The sequence below is a fragment of the Bos indicus x Bos taurus genome, chromosome 23, assembly GCF_003369695.1.
Source record: "Bos indicus x Bos taurus breed Angus x Brahman F1 hybrid chromosome 23, Bos_hybrid_MaternalHap_v2.0, whole genome shotgun sequence".
NCBI lineage: Eukaryota > Metazoa > Chordata > Mammalia > Artiodactyla > Bovidae > Bos > Bos indicus x Bos taurus.
Window position 1 is genome coordinate 8950617 of NC_040098.1, and position 18982 is coordinate 8969598.

The window sequence follows — 18982 nt, forward strand, 5'->3', positions numbered from 1 at the left end:
AGGATGGCGCTAACCTGCCAATCGCACCCATGTGGCCGGGCAGTGGAGTGGCCTTCATCCCAGGCTGACCCAGGAAGGCCCACCGCACATGGCGCTGACCCCCACTGCTAGCAGCTCACCCGCTGTGCCCCCAGGGTACAGGCAATGCTGGTAGAGAGCAGTAGGACCCTCAAAGCCCTCCCAGCAACCCTCTGACTCCACTGGAGGGACTCCCACACATCCCGAGCTGTGTTCTCCCCAGTGGCCAGCCCCGAAGAGACAAGTTTGCCATCAATGTCCACTTCCTGCTTCCCTAGGAGTCACCATCAGTGGCCAAGACACCCTGTCCAACTTCACCCGGCTCTTTCTCTCCTTCCTATGGCAGGTGCTCAGCACCTCTGGGAGCCTCTGTGGCCTTGAGGGAGGCAGAAATGGGGCAAGAGAAAGTGGCCCCCGCTTCTTACTACCCAGAGCCCAGGCATACATCTTTTGAGTTCAACCTGCAGGGCAGCGTCATCACACCGTGTTATAAAGTGGAAACTGAGGGTCCAAGGTATGTGGTTTGCCTGAGGCCGCTCCAGCCTTCTCTCGCAGAATAAGTCTCCCTGGCCAGCGCTTAATAACTCTGCACGTTGCCTCTCCTTACATATTGCTTTGAGGGGAGAGGGAAAGAACCACGGACGAGAACCACATCCATTTTTAATAAGCATTTATTTATCCAAGAGTTTCAGCCCTGATAGTGAAGCCTGTTGCAGTTTCTTCTGGCTGGAGCCTGCTTATGAGACCTGCTTTGCCACGGGGCAGGCGCTGGGATTCCAGGCCCGCCCATCACCCCAGACATCAGAAAAAATGAGAGAGTATTGCTCAAATGAGGGAGACTGGCGCTTTATTAAGGAAACAAAAAATACCAGTAAGACCAGAGAGGTGCTTAAAGCCTTTTGGAGGCAGCTGTTCCGTCTCCTCGGCTCGTCCCCTCCCCCGCCCGCCGCGGACCTGAGCCCGCGGGGATGTGGCTCACCCGGAGGGGCCCCAGCCCTGAGCTCATCAGGCCCCCGCGAGGGTTTGGGGGCGCTCCGCCGGCGGGGAGGGCGGGGCGCTTAGGGCTAGAGCCCGGGGGCGGCAGGGGGCGCCCTCACTCCCGCCTGGAGCCCAGCAGCCGATGTTCCGGCAAATCGCCCCGGGGCGGGGAGGCGGGGTGGTCACCGTCAACCCAGCGATCCTCACCCACCGGGAGTTCCAGGCTCCGCGGGGCCGCCCAGCTGGCGGCAGCCCGACTCGCCTCTCGGCGGGGTTCCTTCCGAGAGGTCACCCCAGCTGCTCAGGCCCCCCAGCCAGAGCCCTCGCACGGCCAGACCGTGTCTAAACAGTTCTCCTAGGGTACTTAACTTCCAGCCCCTTCCCCTCGGGATCACAGGCCCCACCCAGCTCGAGGAGGCTTTCTCCCTCACTCCTGGGCTCCCCAGGAACACCCTGCGAAGGCACATGACCGAGCTGCTCCCCAGGCCCTGCTGCCCCAGCCCGCCACCCCAAACCACCTCCCGCGGGCGCGGTGGGCTCACCGGGCGCACACTTGCTCTGCAAGGGCTCATGGCCCCTGCGCTTTTATTTCTTCGTGAAAAACCAACCCCTCTCCTCTTTGTGCCAGCAACACTGGGTAGACAGGATGGCCAGATGCAGAGGCAGCTGCCCCCTGGCTCCTCCCCTTGCCCTCTGAGGACGCTCACGTTTTCCCACGGAGCCCAGTCTCACACCTTTGGAACCAAGGTCAGGAGGCGGGCGAGTCAAGGCAAGTGTGAATTCAGCACCGGCAGGGCGTAGCCGTCTCGTGTCCGTCCCAGAGGCGACTGGCCTGGGACAGGCTGATTAGGTACCGCCCCCGCCCAGGGTTTATCGCTCTGAGTCAGAGAAGGAAGAGGGCTTAGTCCATCTCCACACCAGCATATCTTCCCCGGCCACGCGGTGGGACTCCGTCTGGATCCGGGATTCGTTGGAGGCCAGGAACTCCACCGCCCGGTCCCACACTCGCTTCATGCGCCTCCTGCAGAGAGGGGGAGGGGAAGCTCAGGAGGCCAGACGGCCCAGGGCTGCCAAGGGAGGTGGGCTGTGGATGCCCTCTGTACCAAAGCAGGGAGCTCACCCAGAATTTATCTATCTGTGGGAAGAGTGGTCAGGTGCTAACAGGGCTCTTGCAGAGGAGAGAAATTTCGTGAGCCCAGAGAAAGGTTTCCTCAACCTTCTCTGCTCCAAAAGCTTTCAGTTAAAGGGAGCTGAAAGGAGCTGCAGCTCCCCGCCCCCCACCCCAGGTGTCCAAGTGGGAAGACTCTTGCTAGGACTTGATACTGCAGCAGGCCCGCCGCCCCCCTCCAGTGAGGGATGCATTTTAATGTCTCTTGTGGGCCAATTAGACAGTGACCACTGGGCTGTTGAGTCCAGACTCCACAGCACTTCAGGGGATGGGGCTGAACTAAGCCTCCAGCGGGGGAGGCCTGGACGCTGGAGCTGCCTGTGGAAACAGAGCCACTAGGTCGGGCAGTCTTTGCAGTGATCAGAGTCCCTGCTCTTTGGGGTCCCCGGGGCCCTGCACCCCCTCAGACAGCCTCCTAGTTTCTCTTTGCTCCTCTAGACCAGACAGGAAGATCCCAGGGCGGTGGGGGAGGGCTGCTCTGATGTCTACCCTTTGGTGAGACCCAGCCTCATGTCTGACTGCAGACCACTCCCCAGCACCCCAAGCATGCAATGAATGTTGGGGGGTGTGTGGAGCAGGGGGTTCAGCGGGGAGCGCGGATGGAGGGAAGCTCCGGAGGTGGCTCCTGACTCAGGAGGCAGAGTGGGGTCTCGGGGCTTTCTTCCCGGGGAGGTCAGGTCCAAACCCCAGGGCTGTTCAGCAGTCCTCACTTGGCTGGTCTGGCCCTGGCTCCGGGGACCGAGACCTTCACAGCGGCTCCTGAGCGGGGAGGGCCTCACTCGGTCCCTTCCCGGGCCGCCCATTATCAAGTGATGAGCAAGCTGGCCCGCGTGCCTCCCCAAACCAGCTCTTCAGAGCTCCCTCACCGCCCACAAGCAGGCCCTCCCCGCAGGGCAGCGTGTGCACGCAGGGCTGACTGATCGCCTGTGTCCCCATGAGCCAAGGGCTCGGCTGCCCTGACTGAGCGCCCATCAGCGGCCTCCCCGAGAGCTGGAGGGCTGCGGTGGCCTCGTGCGGGGGCCCACTGGTCATCCTACACCCTGTCAGTCTGCTTGAAGTTCCCTGCCTGTCACCATCCTGGGGCTGGGGTGGACGTGAGTGCGCCTCAGCATCTTCACATCTTCCAGCTCCTCCTGGACTGACAACCACAGAGCCCGGCACTGGGAACATAGAAAGGGCGCCAGCCCACGGTCTCCGAGCAGCTTCCTCACCATCCTTGTGCCTCAGTGTCCTCATCTGTAAAGTGGGGTCCTCGCTGTTCCCCCCACCCCCCAGGACCATGCTGAAGGTGGAGTGAGAGAGCGCGGCACCTGGCCGGAGAACTCGGTAGAGTGTGAGCCCACACTGCAGTGGGCCCTCCCTGCTGGCCACCTCCTGGGACTCTGGCCCCCGATTCTACCCCACCCCTGGGTTTGTCAGGGATCCATCCAGCATCTGCAGCCCACAGGGACAGAGGTCCCGGAGTCATGCATGACAATGGCCGGCCAACTCCTTCCATGAGTCGTGAGCCCATTCACTGCTGTGAAACGCTGTTTCCAAGTACAGGTGTGTGCATTCATATATGGGAACTGGACTGTGTTATCTTAGGTAAGACGTGTTTCTGACTGTGCATCATGGCTAATGACGTGTGAAAAACAACCTCCTCTTCCTCGCCAGTGACTGATTCAAGGAGAGATGAGTCACTGGCCAGTGGAACCTCAGAGGTGTGTCCCCGGAGGCTCCTGGAGATGCTTTTCCCGCGCAGCAGAGCGGCAGGGGGCCCACCTCCCCTCCACCCGCTACACGGCCCGTGCTGCTCTGCCTGTCGGCCACCACTCTGTGCCCACACAGACCGCCCGCCTGCTGACAGCATCCGCAGAGGGCAGGAGCAGGAGAGCCCCAGAGCGGTGGGACCAGAGACCTGACCGTGCTGTCCCTGACCTCCATTCATGGAACCCGTCAGGTCCTTCCCTGCAGAGCCACTCAGGAGGAAAGGAGACCGAGGACTCACTGTCCAGAGCACCCATCAGTATCAGCACCAACAGTGCGGCGTCTCCAGAGCAGTGGCAGCAGCAGGGCAGAGGCAGGGATGGAGCCTCAGGCTGGGACCTGGGGCTGAACCGCCCCCGCATGCACGACTGGCCCGGGGCCCTCAGCGAGGTCCGAGCGGGGACTCACCGGCTCTGCGGAGGGATCAGGGTGTCGCGCACGTGCAGGATGCCCACGTATGGGTAGCGCTCCATGTCCTGCTCCCAGTCCACGTAGTGGTCCTGGACCACGTCTGTGGGACAGAGGGCGCTGTTCAGGGTGAGGCCCCGCGGTGGGGGGCCAGCAGCCCTCCCCCCGGGGCCACGCACCTATGATCTTCTTCACCATTTCATACATGGCCTGCTCCTCCTCTTCCAACTTCCGCCACCGGTACTTCAGGAGGATCAGGAGCCCCCACAGGAAGGCCAAGCCTGGGAGGGGACAAAGCGCGGTTAATCCCGCCCGCCACTTTCCCTGGCCAGGAGCCCACTGGCTCTCACGGGGCACGGGACTGTGCTGGAGGCTGAGGGGGTGGCGTCCCAACTGTGTGAGACCCGGGCTAGCAAGCAGGAGGCGGAGGATGGGACATGCGGGGTGGGGGAGACAAGCTGTTCAGTGGTCATCTTCCTCCCGCCGGCTGTCACCAGAGCGGCGTCCCTAGTCCTCCTCCCAGCCTCGTTCCCGGGCTTTCATCTTCTCCCTTGCGAACCAGAACTCGCGATTCATACATATACACATGCCAAGCCCTTTGTATTCGAGATGCTGCTGCCGATAATGATGTCTGTGCCTGCCCGCGTTGGGAAGGGAGCCGTGCGCACACCCAGACGGCCTGTGATTTGTAAGCCGGCTCTCTGCAGAGTCAGGCAGCTTCTGTGACACGGCCTTTCGCCTTCACAGACGCCCCAAGGTCTCCGCTCAAAGGCAGCCCCTGATGTCGGGAGACTCCCCTTTGCTGCTCAGCGCCCCGGGCCTGGCTCGCTTTCGTCAGGCATCTGCAGCTCCTCAGCAGGTGCTCACATTGTTCAGGGAGTAAAATCAGGCCAAGCTCCGGCTGCATCTTCCCTGCTGTGAGGCCTGCACTCTAGAGCCCGGGGAAGGACGGTGCCCAACTGTAGCCCAGGCCAGGTGCCCCTTCGGGATACTGATGGCCCCCACCCCAAACCAAGAGTTTCTAGTTAATCTTTGTGCGCCGGCTGCCGGGCCTCCGGAGGAAAGCTGACCAGGGCGGTGGCGGACCACGTCACCTCCGTTTCACTGGACAGACCTCAGGTCACTGGGAAGAATGAACTCCGCCGGCCTGGGTTCTAGACCTTGTCTCCTGTGCTCCAAGTGCTGCTGAGCTGGGCTGCCGGGAGGCGCTGCGGGCGGGGCAGGGGGGCAGGGCGGCAGGACTTACACCAGAAGAAGATGAGCAGGTTGGTGACAGCTGTGAGCAGGGCGCGGCTCAGGCGGCAGCCAACACCCATGCGGGGCCGCGAGGACTCCAGGCAGACCACCTTGTCCACCGTGGTCACCAGCTCAGACGGGTCCTCCCCTTTCAACCTGAGACAGGACACAGGGCTGTAAACAGGTTCAAAAGCCCTGAGGAGCCGCTGTAGAAGCCTCACTTTGAGCAGAAAGAAGAGGAAGGAGGGGCTGGGAAGCCTCCACTTGCTGATAAAATAGACTTGTACCCTGGCTGCACTCTTTCCAGAAATTTCCCACGTTGGCTACTTAGAAAGGATAAAGCTTTAAAGATGGCAGCAGGCTTGAACCCCTGCCGCTAAAGTGACGCCCCCCTCTGTTGGGTCGTTGACAACCCCTCTCAGCATGTGGAAGATTAAACTGTAAATTGCATTCCCACCTCCCAGCACAGAGAAATGGAGATGTTTACGGAATTGCTGGCTTTGCGAGGCATGGCGAGGGATTGAAACAGTCTGGGAGGGGGTGCTTCTCCTTGGCGACGAGGAGGCATGTCGGCTGTTTAAGTGCAGAGGCCACGGGGCCCCGCAGCACAAACAGGCCCGGCTCCCAGAGGCCAGACCCCAGCCCGAGCAAGGGGGGCATCAGGACGCTGGGAGACGCCACCGACCCCCGTCCTTCTAGGAGGTGACAAGCCTCTGCTCTGGACCGCACGGTGAATGGCTGGTGCTTGAACTGTTGGGATTTCTCATGACCGACTTCTTTAAAAAGTTTTTTTTCACATTGAAGCATAGTTGATTTACAATGTCGCGTCAATTACTCTGTACAGCAAAGTCCCGCGACCTACTTCTAATGCTGGTCGTGGGGGCTGGGCTCAAGCCAAGCTGCCCCCTCCAACGGGAAAAGGCGGTGTCATCATTCCTGTGTTGGCTGCTTCGGCGTGTGCTGCCGAGGATAAAAATCCGTGTTCTTTGCCTTTTCTAACACTCGGGAAAATCGCTCAGCCACTCAGGGAAGGTTTATTATGATTTTTTTTAAAGCCAACGAATTCTAATCGTGCCATGCATCCAGTTATCAAGCTTCAGGCTCAGCTGCCCGAGGGGCTTCCGCTGGCTGCACTGCTGATGGAATTAGTAATTTGAGTGGATTAGAGAGGAAGAGAACAAAACCCCAGAGTGTGCTTTAGTATCAGCAGCTGTAGCCTGAACAGACACCTGAACCCTGAGGGGTGGGGGGTGACGAGGCCGGGTCTCCCCAGCAGGGGACTCCCGCGTCTGCAAGTGGCTGGTGCCCCCACCGCTGGGCTGAGGAGCCAGTCGGGGGCCTTTCAGGAGGGTGAGTGCGCTGTTTCTGCGAACCATGCTCACCAGGGACAGGAACAGGCCAAACCGCCCAGCTGGAATAAAACCCGGTCTCTCCATTTACAGTTTCCATACTGAGTGAAACCAACATACAGAATCGCCTCATCTACAAATGAAAATTAGCACCAAGGCAAGGCAGCACAGAAAAGTGCCTTCACCAGCAAAGCGTGGGGGCCAGCGACAGGAAGGGGCATGGCCTGAGTTACTTCAAACAGGTGTAGCTGGACTGCCAGGCAGTCACCCTGATGCTTGGATTTTTGCGTCCCATCCTAAACTGCTCCTCCCGTGGCATCGCTGACCCTTCTCCCTCCACCGCCCAGCTTCAGGCCTGGCCCTTCACGACTCAGCTGGGAGACCTGGCCTCCACCTCCGGGCCCCAGACGCCAGAGCTGCTGGGCGAGGACAGGGCCTTACTCACCAGATGCCCACATCCTTGTTACTGCTCAGTATCCAAGTCAGCGCGGCTTCAAACTTGGTGGAGGAGCTGCTGGTCACATTCTGTGGGAGGGGGCGGGGGAGATTAGTGCTCCGTCTGGGCAGAGCAGCTGGGTTGTGGAAGCCCCCTTTGTCCTCCGTGTGCCCCCAAGCCCCGCTCCACTAAACGCATAGCAAACTGGTGGAATGGCGATCTGGGGCAGATGATCCCGGAGAAGAGGCTGTAACTGGAGGAGGTGATGCGGAAGCGCACGTGGGAAAACGGGGCAGGTCTGCGGCAGCTGGAGGAATGCAGTTTCCTCAAGGGCCGCATTGCCAGGCCAGAGAGCTGGCGGCTCATCTGGATGGACGTGGAAGACGACGTGGGGGCAGGGGCCCTCCCTGCGGCCAGAGCCGGCCGTGTGGCCTTGTGCAAAGACCCTCCCCTCTCCGGGCCCCAGGTGCCTCATCGGTGAAACGAAAACTGGATGAGGTGACCCCTTGGGTCTCTCTCTGCTGGCTCTAAAACCTGTAATTCTGTCCACCTGAGGCCACATCGAAAATCAAAAGGACCCGGAGCAACCTGGATGGTAATCCTAAGGGGGAAGTGAAATGGCAGGTGAAATATCTTAAATAAGCTGCTGAGAAGGGGAAAATGAGCCAGAAGAGGAGCAAGTCACAGGACTGCTCTGGGAAGGGGCAGGGCAGTGGTCCGGTCAGCTGGCTGGGGGGCAATGGGTCAGGGGCGAGCTGCCTGCAGGCTGGGCCCTGGCTCTCAGCTCACCCTGGGCCCAGTCACCCCACTGCTGCCTTAACTTCAGGGAGCCGAGCACTCAACTGTGTTAAAAAAAAAAAAACTTTTTTTTTTAAAGGGAAAGCAAACAAGCCAAAAAGCAAACACAAAACAAGGGAAAAAAAACAAAACAAAACACAGGGCTTGAAAGATCAATACAGAACACCAGGACCTCCAGGGAATGGACGCACACGGCAGCCTACTTACTGCTATATATTCCTGGGCTTCCATGACAGGAATGCATTTGCTCTTTAGCTTCTCTGGATTTCCACATTCAAAATTACCTAGGAGGGGAAAAAACACACATTCAAACACAAAGAGGTAAAAAAATTTACCTGGCAACCGACTGAACACGGCAGCAAGAATCAAGCCATCAGCTCTGACGGGGAGCGTGCGGCCCGCCGGCCCTGACCGCTGTGGGGCATCTTCACTGTGTAGCAAGATCAAAAGCCACTTAGCTTGGACCGAGGCCAGATCATTAAAACCTGACCTGCAAAGCAGTGCAGCAATTTGCATTAAATGACTAAAAAGCTGCCCAATACCAAGGTCTGTTTGCAATTGATCCCTAAAAGGATCAGACAGACAGCTCTGGAAGGTACTGGGATGGGACTATAAATAAACGCAGCCTGGGAAAAAGAAAGGCAGGGAGGCCGCTGCACTGCAGGGTTTCTGACTGGTCACAGGCTGGTGACCTAGAATGCCAGGTTTTGAGGGGCCCTGGGGAGTGATGGCCAAGGAAGAAGGGGTGTCTGTGTGCTGGGACCTCGGCATGGTGCCCCAAAGCCCTCTGCTGAGCACCCTGTACAGCCGGCTCCCACTTAGGGTAGCCGGGAGCCTCGCCCTTCGTCCAGCCCAGGCTTCTAGGCCCGGCCCACGGACCAGCCCCTCTGAAAAGGCCCCAGCCATGGGGACCTCGTTTAGCCAGATCAGCTGGCCTTGGGGCCCCGCCACAGCCCTTAGCTCCCGATCACCCGCTGTGGCTCACTTGCCAGCAGCTGCTTTACCAGGAGACCCCATGGGAGCAGGGACTGTGTGAGGCTGGGCCTTAACTTCTCACCGGCCTGACTGCCCTCAGCCTGGCACAGCCTGGGCTCTGGATGGCCAGTCTGTATGTGTCTGTGTGCTGGGGAGAGAGTGGCTGAAGATAATATCACAAAAATCCTGAGAATGAACTGAAGCCTGCTCCTCACCCCCAGCAACCAGATCTTCCTACTTCAAAGCTGGCCTTGTCCTTCTGGGCCCCCTGAGACTCAGCTGGCTTCTCCCATGCTCCTGCCCGACCCCAGACTGCCCTACCCTGCTCAGGCTGCTGGGACCACTGCCTAGGTCTTCTGGTTTCCTTCTCTCCCCTTTCTCATCCATGTTTGGTCAACAAAGCTCTAAAATGATCCTGCTTAGACGACACTCTTCCACTCAAAGCGCTGCCTTCCCACACCTGGCTCTCTGTCACTCCCCTGCTCCAAGCCTTCCTGCCTGCAGCATGGAGCTGCAACGGCCTGGCAACCATGGCTGACCAGGTGAGACTCACTCACGCTCCCTGTTTCTCCTTCCTCATGCAGCTGCTTCCAACCCCGACTCTGTAATTTCCTGCCTCTTTGGCCCTGCCTTTGCCCAACAAATACATATCTAATCCCACCTGGGCTTGAAGGCCTGGCACAGAGACCCTTCCCCTGTGACACTTTCCTGACAGCTCCAGCCAAAAGGCACTGTGCCTCCCAGAACTTCTAGCCTCTTGGTTCCCATCTATCAGCATTTTATATCACCCCGTGGTCAGGGGGGTGGGTGGGCCGTCTCTTCTACTGGACCACAGGCAGTCTGTGGACAGGATCCTTGAGTCACCTTGTATCCTGCAAAGGCCAGCTCAGTGCCCCGTCCATAGCTGACCTCCAACAGGAGGAAGGGGACAGAGTATGGCCAGAGAGCCTGCACTCCTCTGCAGCCTGTCTCAGTGAGAGGCAAACCCTCAGAAGACAGCGGGTACCAGGCCCCCTGATGACAAGAGCCAGGACCGTGTATGGAGGGTGGGAGGGGGAGAACTGCCTACTGGGATCCATAGTTTAAGAGTGGAGCTCCTCAACGTCACCTCCTGGGGGCCTCGGTAAACCTCAGACTTTGATGCAATAGATTTGAGATGAGCCCGAGATGCTGTATTTCCAATAAGCTCCTGGGGGACACTGATGCTACTGTGCTTGGACCACAACCGAGTCACAAAGGTTTCAAATACGCCCTCCGGCCAGAATTTATATGCCAAACACCTGGGCCGAAACTGACTGTGATGCTGTGAGCCCCGACCCCGCCTCTCCTCCAGGGAGCTCACAGAGGCCCCTGTGACCAGCCTGGTCCCCTCGCAGTCAGGAGGGAGGAGGTGCAGAGCTGAGGCTCACAGGCTTGGCCCCGAGGGCTGAGGGCCGAGTCCAAGTCCACTCAACCTTGACCTCCCGGCAACAACCTTAGACAAGGGCTGGCCCTGTAGGTGAGCGGCACCCCTTGAACCTCCTGCAGACTGATGTCTGGTTTTTGTGATGAAGACCCTTAGCACAGGCACACGCCCTGAGCAGTCACCACGTCATCAGTGGTTCTGAGAGCCTCCTGGATACCAGGAGAGGACAGAGTATGACGGTGCCACCTCGGGCCTCAAGGAACACATTTACCAATGGAAACAGCGGCAGAGATTCCACACAGAGGCGTTTCCAGGGGGCGTCTTGGGAGGGGGTTGAGAAGGCCCTCTTCTAAAGAACGGCACTTGGCTTTCATTTAGTTAAGAAAAGACAGACTAAGATCACTCGGTGAAATGGGGAGACTGAGGCCCTGAGATGTCAGGGACTGGTCCAGCGTCCCACGGGGGACACTGGGGTCCGTGGCACCAGGGCCCCGGAGGGCGGGATGGGCCTGATGGTGCTCGGCCCACCACCCAGACCACTTGCTGCCTGCAGAAGCTTCTGCACCTGACCGGGCTGACCTGGTACAGGGAGGCCCTCCAGGTTGGGAGTCCTAGACTCTGAGACGGCCTGAGGCCTGGTCCCTTCCAACGCCACAGGGACCCCCAGAACATTAGGTGGAGGGCGCCCCAGAGAATGGGGTGCACCTGCTGAAAGGGATATATGTTCTGCTCAGATGCAAGGCTTACACGGGATGTGCCTGTGGGGGACGTGGGGAAGGTGAGGCGTGGCTTCTGGGAGACAACCGCAGCACCTCGGCCTCGGCCCGCTGAGGCAGCTCAGGCCTCGGGACGCCTACTCACCCGCCTGGATGGCCAGGAAGTTGTACAGCTCGTGCAGCAGCTCCAGCAAGGCCGCCTTCTGCTTGGCCTGACAGAACTGGAAGGGCACAGGACAAGCGGTCAGCAAGGCGGCGTGGGTGAGGGGCCTGGCTGCCTGCTTTCATCTCCTCAGCCACTCTGTCAAGAGCTAGGCCGCAAGGACAGCCTCACACCTTAAAACAACAACAGCAGCAAATTCTGCCAAGAGGTGGGCCCAGGGCTAGGGTCGATAAACACCAGGTCGACTGACTGAAAAGAACACCGAGAAAACAGAGGCAGACTGACAACAGACGCGGTAACCACCAAGGGCCGACATTCCAGAGGCTCCCAGGCCCCGGCCCCTGGGTTCCCGTCGGGAAAAGGCCACCAGCCGTGCAGCGCGGGGGGCAACCGTGGGCAACGCAGCACTCGGGCTCCTCAGAGGGCAAAGCCACTGCCGCACGACGCGGTCTGGTCTCCCCCTGGGCCACTCGCGTCAAGTTTTTGGAGAGGCAAGTACCTACAGTCTGCCTGTGGATTGTCTACTTTGTGCATTATCTGCTGCATACGTTTAATCTTAGATTCTTCTAGAAATGGAAAATGTAGAGGAATCTGAACTGTGGGGAGGAAAATGTCACCTGTGTGAGGAGAGGCACGCCTGCATGCCCACTCCTGCAGCGCCCGTGACAGCAGGGGCACCATTCAGCTGGACTCGCTGCATTTGGAACGTTCAAAACAGGCTGCTTTTCTTTGAGGGTGGATGGGAGGTTGGGTGCTGTGCTGAGTGGTCTGTATGTGAACCCTGAAGCCTTACCACATCCCTCACTGTACCCCAATTTCTCAGGTGAGTGGCCCAAGGTTTAGAGAGCAGAGGTGGCCACTAAGATCCCACAGCTTGTAGGTGGTGGAGCCGCACGGAGTGTGGCCAGTGGACTCCAAGCACACTCCCCCGCTCCAGACAGCTTCCAGGTTGTCACCAGGCACAGCCCTGGACCGGAAGTCGGAGGTCTGGGTTCTAGATCTGGCTCTGCAGCTAGAGAAGAAACCAAGATTGTTTTCCTTCTTGGGGCTCACGTGCTGCCCGATCTAACTTGGTTCTGAATACTCTCAGCGGCCGAGCTTTGTCCCCTCATGTGGCCTAAAGGCCCTGATGCCTTAACAAGGTACCAAATGATGTAACCAAGACTTATGCACAAGACTATAAATGTCCAAAACAACTCACATGCCTACTAGCAGAGTCAGAAACCCCAACTACTTTTTAAAGACTATTTAACGATATCGGCAAAGCTGGTAATTGTCAAATATAACTAAATATACAGAGATCCCAATTCTATAAACACATACATACACAGAGAGTGAAGGGAGGAAGAGAAGCTCCCCAAACATTAACGGTGATTATCTCTAGGTGGCAGAACCAAGGGTGGTTATTGTCCCATTTTTCGAACTTGCTAAACATCTATCATTGTCACAATCAGGAAAAAAAAGCAGGAGCAATTAATACTGTTCCGAACTCACAGACATTTAGGCAAAGCAAGGCTGAAAGGCTCAAAGGACAGAAGGTACCAGACAATGCGACAGCCTGATTAAGATAACACACCCACTGCCAGCGCCTCCCCAGGGTTTCCGCAGGACAAAAGCAGGAAGAATGACGAGCCTGGTAGAGAGCTGAGATGGGGGAAAAAACATCTGTCTCTCAAACCCAAATGCCCCTCTGGGTTTTGGGTGAGCGTGAGCCACAGAAAGTGTGAGGCTTTCAACAAGACACTCACTCAAGCTGAGAAATACCCCCCGAGCTGCCTGCTCCCATGTGCATCCTCCCCGAAGGCGGAGCGTGCCCCATGGAAGCTCAGTGCAGCAGAACCCAGCACCCAGCCTGCGATGTCTGGTCTGGGACGCGCCTGGCCAGGCTGGGCACGTCTTCAGCGAGGAGTTGGATGGTGCGTGATGGCTCACACGGTGGGGATGAGCGCATCCCCCACTGAGGATGACCCCAGAGGGAATCTGCCCTCCGTCGTGGGTCTGACATACTCACAGCTGTGCAGGACCAAGAAACAGAAACCAGGGAGCCCGTTTCTAAATAGAAGACAAATGACTAGTATCGCCAGAGAAGTCTCACAGAAAAGAAAATTTTGTTCCCGTTTTTGTTTTCTGTCTTCAAAACTCTAGTTTCCCCTTCTGGCCATGTTTCTGGGCCACTTCCTTTAATCATCAACTGCAGTTTTTACGATAGAAGGCAGATTATACTTATTATGAGTCTGTTTTTATAAAACAGTAGGGAAGCAAAGATATCTGGCAGATGAAAGCAATAAATACGTGTAATAAAAACACCCCCAAATATGACACAGCAGAAGCTCAAGAGAAATAAAACCACTTGTCTGCATCAGGATGCCACTTCATTAATGTGGGCAACGTGGGCCTACGGATGAGTGTGTGCGGTTCCTCTCCCGGCCGCTCCCCCGTCCCCAACTGCCGGAGATGTGCCCTGAGGGCTGGGGGAGGCCTGGGGTTGCACACTTAATAATTAGACTACTAAGTCATGCCCTCTGGCAGCACAAGGCTCTGCTTGGCAGGATTTATGACCAGAAAATTTACAGCCTCTATCTTCCCTAGACTACCACCTTACCGGTGGTGTCCCAGCTCCTTGCTAATGCCGTTTTCATGACTCGTAAATGGACGGGGCGGCTCACCTTCCCCAAGTATTATTTGTAGGGAACATTAAAGTGTCACAAAACCAATCTATAGACTAAGAGAACTACCTCCACTTCAGATGTGTTTAAAACAACCCCTTGATGACATTTCAAATCAGAACAGCATTTTCAGAGCCAGAGAGGGACGACCTGAGCATGTGGAATTGAGAACCTGGCCTCCTGGTGCTTAAAAAGCAGCCCACCCTTCCTCCTGAGGCCAGGGAGCTTGAGAGGTCCCTCAACCACCACCCACTCCACCCCCCAGATAGACTCAGGCAGAAGATCAAAGCCCTCGACGCTGCGGTTGATGGGAGAGCTCCTGTAACAAGTCAGGGGTTGGATCTTGGGAGCTCAAATTCTGTTTCAAGTACTCCTTTACGGCCACAATTGAGTCTGACACGTACATCACAGAACACGACGTGATTCTGGTACGTTACAGGACGCACTCCTGAAAATGATCCTTTTATGATCTTTTCCTGGGCAAGTCTACCTCCCGATGGAGGCTAACATCCTTGAGAGGAATAGCGAAAGCTAGAAAAACTCAAACTCACCTCATCTGTTTTTGTCTCACAGTCCACTGGCAGTAATTTCACTGAGACCAAGAAAAGAAACAGAGGAAATTAAAAGTGTGGGTTTTGGAAAAGGGTACGAAAAGGGATCATCCTCAAAATTCAGAGGAAGTAAAACATTACCAACAAAAAGGCGGGGATTAGAAAGATATCATCTAAATGAAGCATTTTAAAAATGTAGGCAGTAAAATGTAAAGGGGTTCTCAGTTCTGGATTAAGAATTAGGACACCTGTTTTCTAATCTCAGGGAAAAATGATTAGCCACAGGATATTGGGTAACTACTCACTTAACCACTCTGAATCTCTGGTTTCTTCATCATAACATGGGATCACTAAAGCCTTCCTAGCTTAATTTAGACTCATTGTCAAAGAAGACAAGATATATGGTGGTTCTGTAAACTGTAAACAATGTTATGTTAAACATGTTTAATACCATCATGGGAGGGGAATTCCAGGTAAATTTCCAGTATTTATCCAAGAGCTGTTGTCTTAAAGCATCTCAGCAATGAGTATGACAGTATACTGTTTTTTGACATCACCAATGTAGTTACAGTTAGAACCAGTACAGTTCCATGACACTCCTGGGTCTGTTTAATTTCTCTAGCAAGTGGATAACCTGCTCTCATAGTCAAGAGATTATCTGAGTGTGTGCCTAAGTCTGGGATCCCCGCGCCCACAGACTTCCTCATACACCCAAATATCCATCTGCTCCAACAGCTAAGACATAATTTAGCTTCCCCCTGCATTTTGGCTGTTCGTGCTAGGCATGGAAAAATGTGGCTGGGAATAGTACTAATTACATTCATTTTTGTAAAGAATATTAAAAGCTGGTGAACTAAAGGGTCACTTTATACTTAAATTTATAAAGAAATGGTCACTCTGCTGTTTCCTATTAGCCTGGAGAATTCTGGAAGAAGCAAATTTCCCTTTTAGAAAACACACAGATCCTTAACTATTCGTTAACATACTGTATCTGGCAGATCTCATTCTGCCATGTTTCATCACAGAACTAACTGTGGACAGAGGCATGGCTGGGAATATCCTTGAGTCACAGGACCCTCTCTTAACACATTCCATGAAGGTGCTGCAAACAGTGATAAATGCCACCATTTACATCAGTTTAAACTCTTTAAAGGCTCTTGCACGCCTGTCTGAGGCAGGACTAGTATAATCTCCTCTTGACATACAGGGGGTCCCCTGGGCCAAAGAAGAGGATGTGGCCTTTTCGGTGCTGCAAAGCTGGGACCCCAATCAGAACACATCTCTGCGCGGGTGCCCTGGGGCACTAGCAAGAAATCAAAGGAGAGGGCAGAACTCAAAAGGAGTGGGGGTGGGCCTTCAGAGGGTTGTGTTAGAGGGCTTTCTCTAGAGAGGGAAAAGTAAAAGTGACTACGGATAGAGTGCTTCCAGCACGTGCTGGAAAGGGAAGTTAAGTAGGGAGGGCTAGGGCCGAAAATAAAAATAGGAGGAAGTGAAGACAGAAATGATTGCAGATGCAGGAATCCCACAGCTGGAGGAAGGAAAGTTTTTAAATCTGGAGGGAAGAAAGTGGCCTGAGGTATCTAGCAGGCCCGGGACGTGCGGCCTGGCGCTGAGAGGCCCGGGGGTCGTTCCGGGGACACCCGCGCGCCCAGCGCCCTCCCCTGCGCCGGCCCGGGACGTACTGTTGTCCTCCGCCTCCTGCGGCGCCGAGGGCTTGCCCATCTTCACCCAGAGGATGCCCAGGAAGACGAGCAGCAGCCCCAGGCTGGCCCAGAGCAGGAGCCGGGACAGGCAGCGCTCCAGCCGCCGCCCCGCCTCGGGCCGGGCGCGCGCCGAGGCCGCCGGGCCGGCTCTCGTCGCCCGCAGGCCCGGGCGCGGGTCGGGGCCGAGGAGGGCGGAGGGCGGCCGCGCCGAGGCCGGAGACGCGGCCCACCAGCGCCGGAGCCCGGGGCTGGCGCCCGGCGCGGTCCTGCCGAACGGCCGGCCGTCCTCGTCCTCCTCGGAGCTGCCCCGGGCCGAGGCGCGGCGTCTGAGCGGCGCGGGGCGGGCGAGGCCGCGGCTCCCGGACCAGGAGGCCGCGGGGTCTCCGATGTCACCGTAGGCCCCGGGCGTCGCATAGACCGGGCCCGAAGCCGCCGGGGAGAGCCAGGGCTCCGCCCGCGGGGAAGCCGCGGCGGGCCGGGCGCGCAGCGGCGCCTCCTCGCGCAGCCGGGCCTCCTCGCCCTGCGCCCGGGCCGCCTCCCGCGGCCGCTCCTCGCCGCGCAGCCGGGCCTCGCCGCGCAGGCGGCGCAGCTTGTTGCGGTAGACGTCGCGGGTGGTGTCGGTGATGGGGCCCGGCTGGAAGCCCAGGGCCTGCAGCTCCCGCCGCAGCTCCAGGTCCGACAGGCCGGCCATGGCCAGGACACCGCCCCCGGCGCGCGCCGCACCCGGAACTGCTCCCGCCCGCGGCCGCGGCGGAGCGGGCGGGGCTCCGCGCCATGACGGGAAGGTCAGTGGTGGCCGCCATATTGGGAGGTCTGTGACGTTCGACGTGTGGCCATGATGGTGAGGTCAGACTCGGCCTGCCAGGGCCACCATGTTGGTGAGGTCTGAAGGCGTCTTTGGGGGGTTTTGTTTTTGGTTTCCTTTTCTCTTTCCCATCTTGCTCACTCCTTCTCCCTGTAAGACCAAGTGTTCTTTCTCTCTGAATCCTCCACCCTTTCGTTGGGTGGAGGCATGGTGGTGGTAGTTTAGTAGCTAAGTCGTGTCCAACTCTTGAAAGCCCATGGACTGTAGCTTCCCAGACTCCTCTGTCCATGGGATTCTCCAGGCAAAAATACTGAAGTGGATTGCCATTTGCTTTTCCAGGGGATCTTCCTGACCCAGGGATCAAACCCAGGTCTTCTGCATTGCAGGCAGATTCTTTACCGACTGAACTAAGAGGGAAGCCTTAGGAGGGAGGCATGGTAGGCACTCAGTAAAGTCATACTGAATTGCTCAATGGTGCAATCAGCAAACGAAGGATCTAGCCACCACCTTACAGCCACCCGCATTGGTGAGCCCTGAGGCAACGCAGGGTGGAAACAGGGAATGCCCACCATCTAGCAGTCATCAAGCTGCAGCCACCCTCAAGGTGCAGCTTGAGGAAACGTTGGATGAGAAAACACAGGATACTAGCTCCAGATAACTGAGGCGCATATCAAAGGAATAATTTCAGTGAGCTCAGTTTCTTGTATCTTCCCAAACATAAAAAAGTGCTAAATCTCTTAATTTGAGATATCTGGTTTTCTTTTATTGACAGTAATCTTTTGTCATGACTACCTGGTATTGTTGCAAAAACTCATCTCATGGCTTCCCCTCTTCCTCTTCTGAACAGTTTTCTCAGGGTTATCTGAGAGGCTGTCTCCTGGGCTTACAGTCCTAAGAACGTCCACCAAATAAAATAGAATTTTCAACTTTTAGGTTATACATTTTTTTAAGTCAACAATGGTGAAAGAGAAGCCCTGCCAAGAGTGGGGAGACAGAATCCTCTGCCTCTCTCTCTGCTTGGGGAGGGCTTTGTTTGGGTCGTGAAGTAGATCCCAGGCATGTTCTGGGACCCAGTACAACGTAAGGTCACGGTTGGCTGGCCTCTGTGTTTTCCTGACTTTTCACTCACTGACATAGAGCCCCAAGGGGGTGCAGGCCCTGCTCTCGGCCAGATGTTAGCTCAAAAGTTGCTCCTTCCATCCCATCATGACACCGCATCCCATCATGAAGGCAGAAGAGGCACATGCCCCTGGGCTCTGAGGGGCAGTTCAAGCCAGTGGGAGGAGGCTGTGTGGTCAGATGGTGCGATTTTTATAAGAAGTGATGGGGAGGGGAAGGGGCTTCCCTGGTGGTTCCGATGGTAGAGAATCTGCCTGCAATGCAGGAAACCTGGGTTCGATCCCTGGGTCGGGAAGATCCCCTGGAGAAGGGAATGGCTACCCACTCCAGTATTCTTGCCTGGATAATTCCATGGAGAGAGTCCATGGGGTCCCAAAGAGTTGGATATGACTGAGCAACTAACACTTTAACTTGGGTAGGGGAAGACTCCAGAGATGTAGTCTCATGTCGCCTGTGGATTTAGGTAGGGGGTTCTCAAGTCCCAACTCCATCACTAGACGTGCGATCGTATCCAATCAACATTTCTAGCCTGTTGTAAACTTCATAGGGTTACTATGAGGACTGTGTGCGTGCTAAGTCACTGTGAGGATTAGAAGAGGCAATTTGTATAAGGTACTCAGGACACTGGGCTTCCCAGGTGGCTCTAGTGGTAAAGAACTAGGCTGCCAATGCGGGAGACCTAAGAGACGAGGGTTCCATCCCGAGGTTGGGAAGGTCCCCTGGAGGAGGGCATGACAAC

At 56.7% G+C, this 18982-nt stretch overlaps 1 protein-coding gene across 1 annotated transcript; it reads right to left on the reverse strand.

The window, feature by feature from the left end:
- Positions 1–671: 671 nt before the first annotated feature.
- LEMD2 (LEM domain containing 2) lies at positions 672–17044 on the reverse strand. Its single transcript, XM_027524057.1, has 9 exons — positions 16299–17044; positions 14617–14657; positions 11382–11457; positions 8348–8424; positions 7352–7431; positions 5568–5713; positions 4501–4602; positions 4322–4424; positions 672–2017 (listed from the first exon to the last, which is right to left on the reverse strand). The coding sequence occupies exons 1-9, from the start codon at positions 17008–17010 to the stop codon at positions 1867–1869; spliced, it is 1488 nt and encodes a 495-aa protein (XP_027379858.1). The 5' UTR covers positions 17011–17044; the 3' UTR covers positions 672–1866.
- Between the last annotated feature and the right edge of the window lie 1938 nt (positions 17045–18982).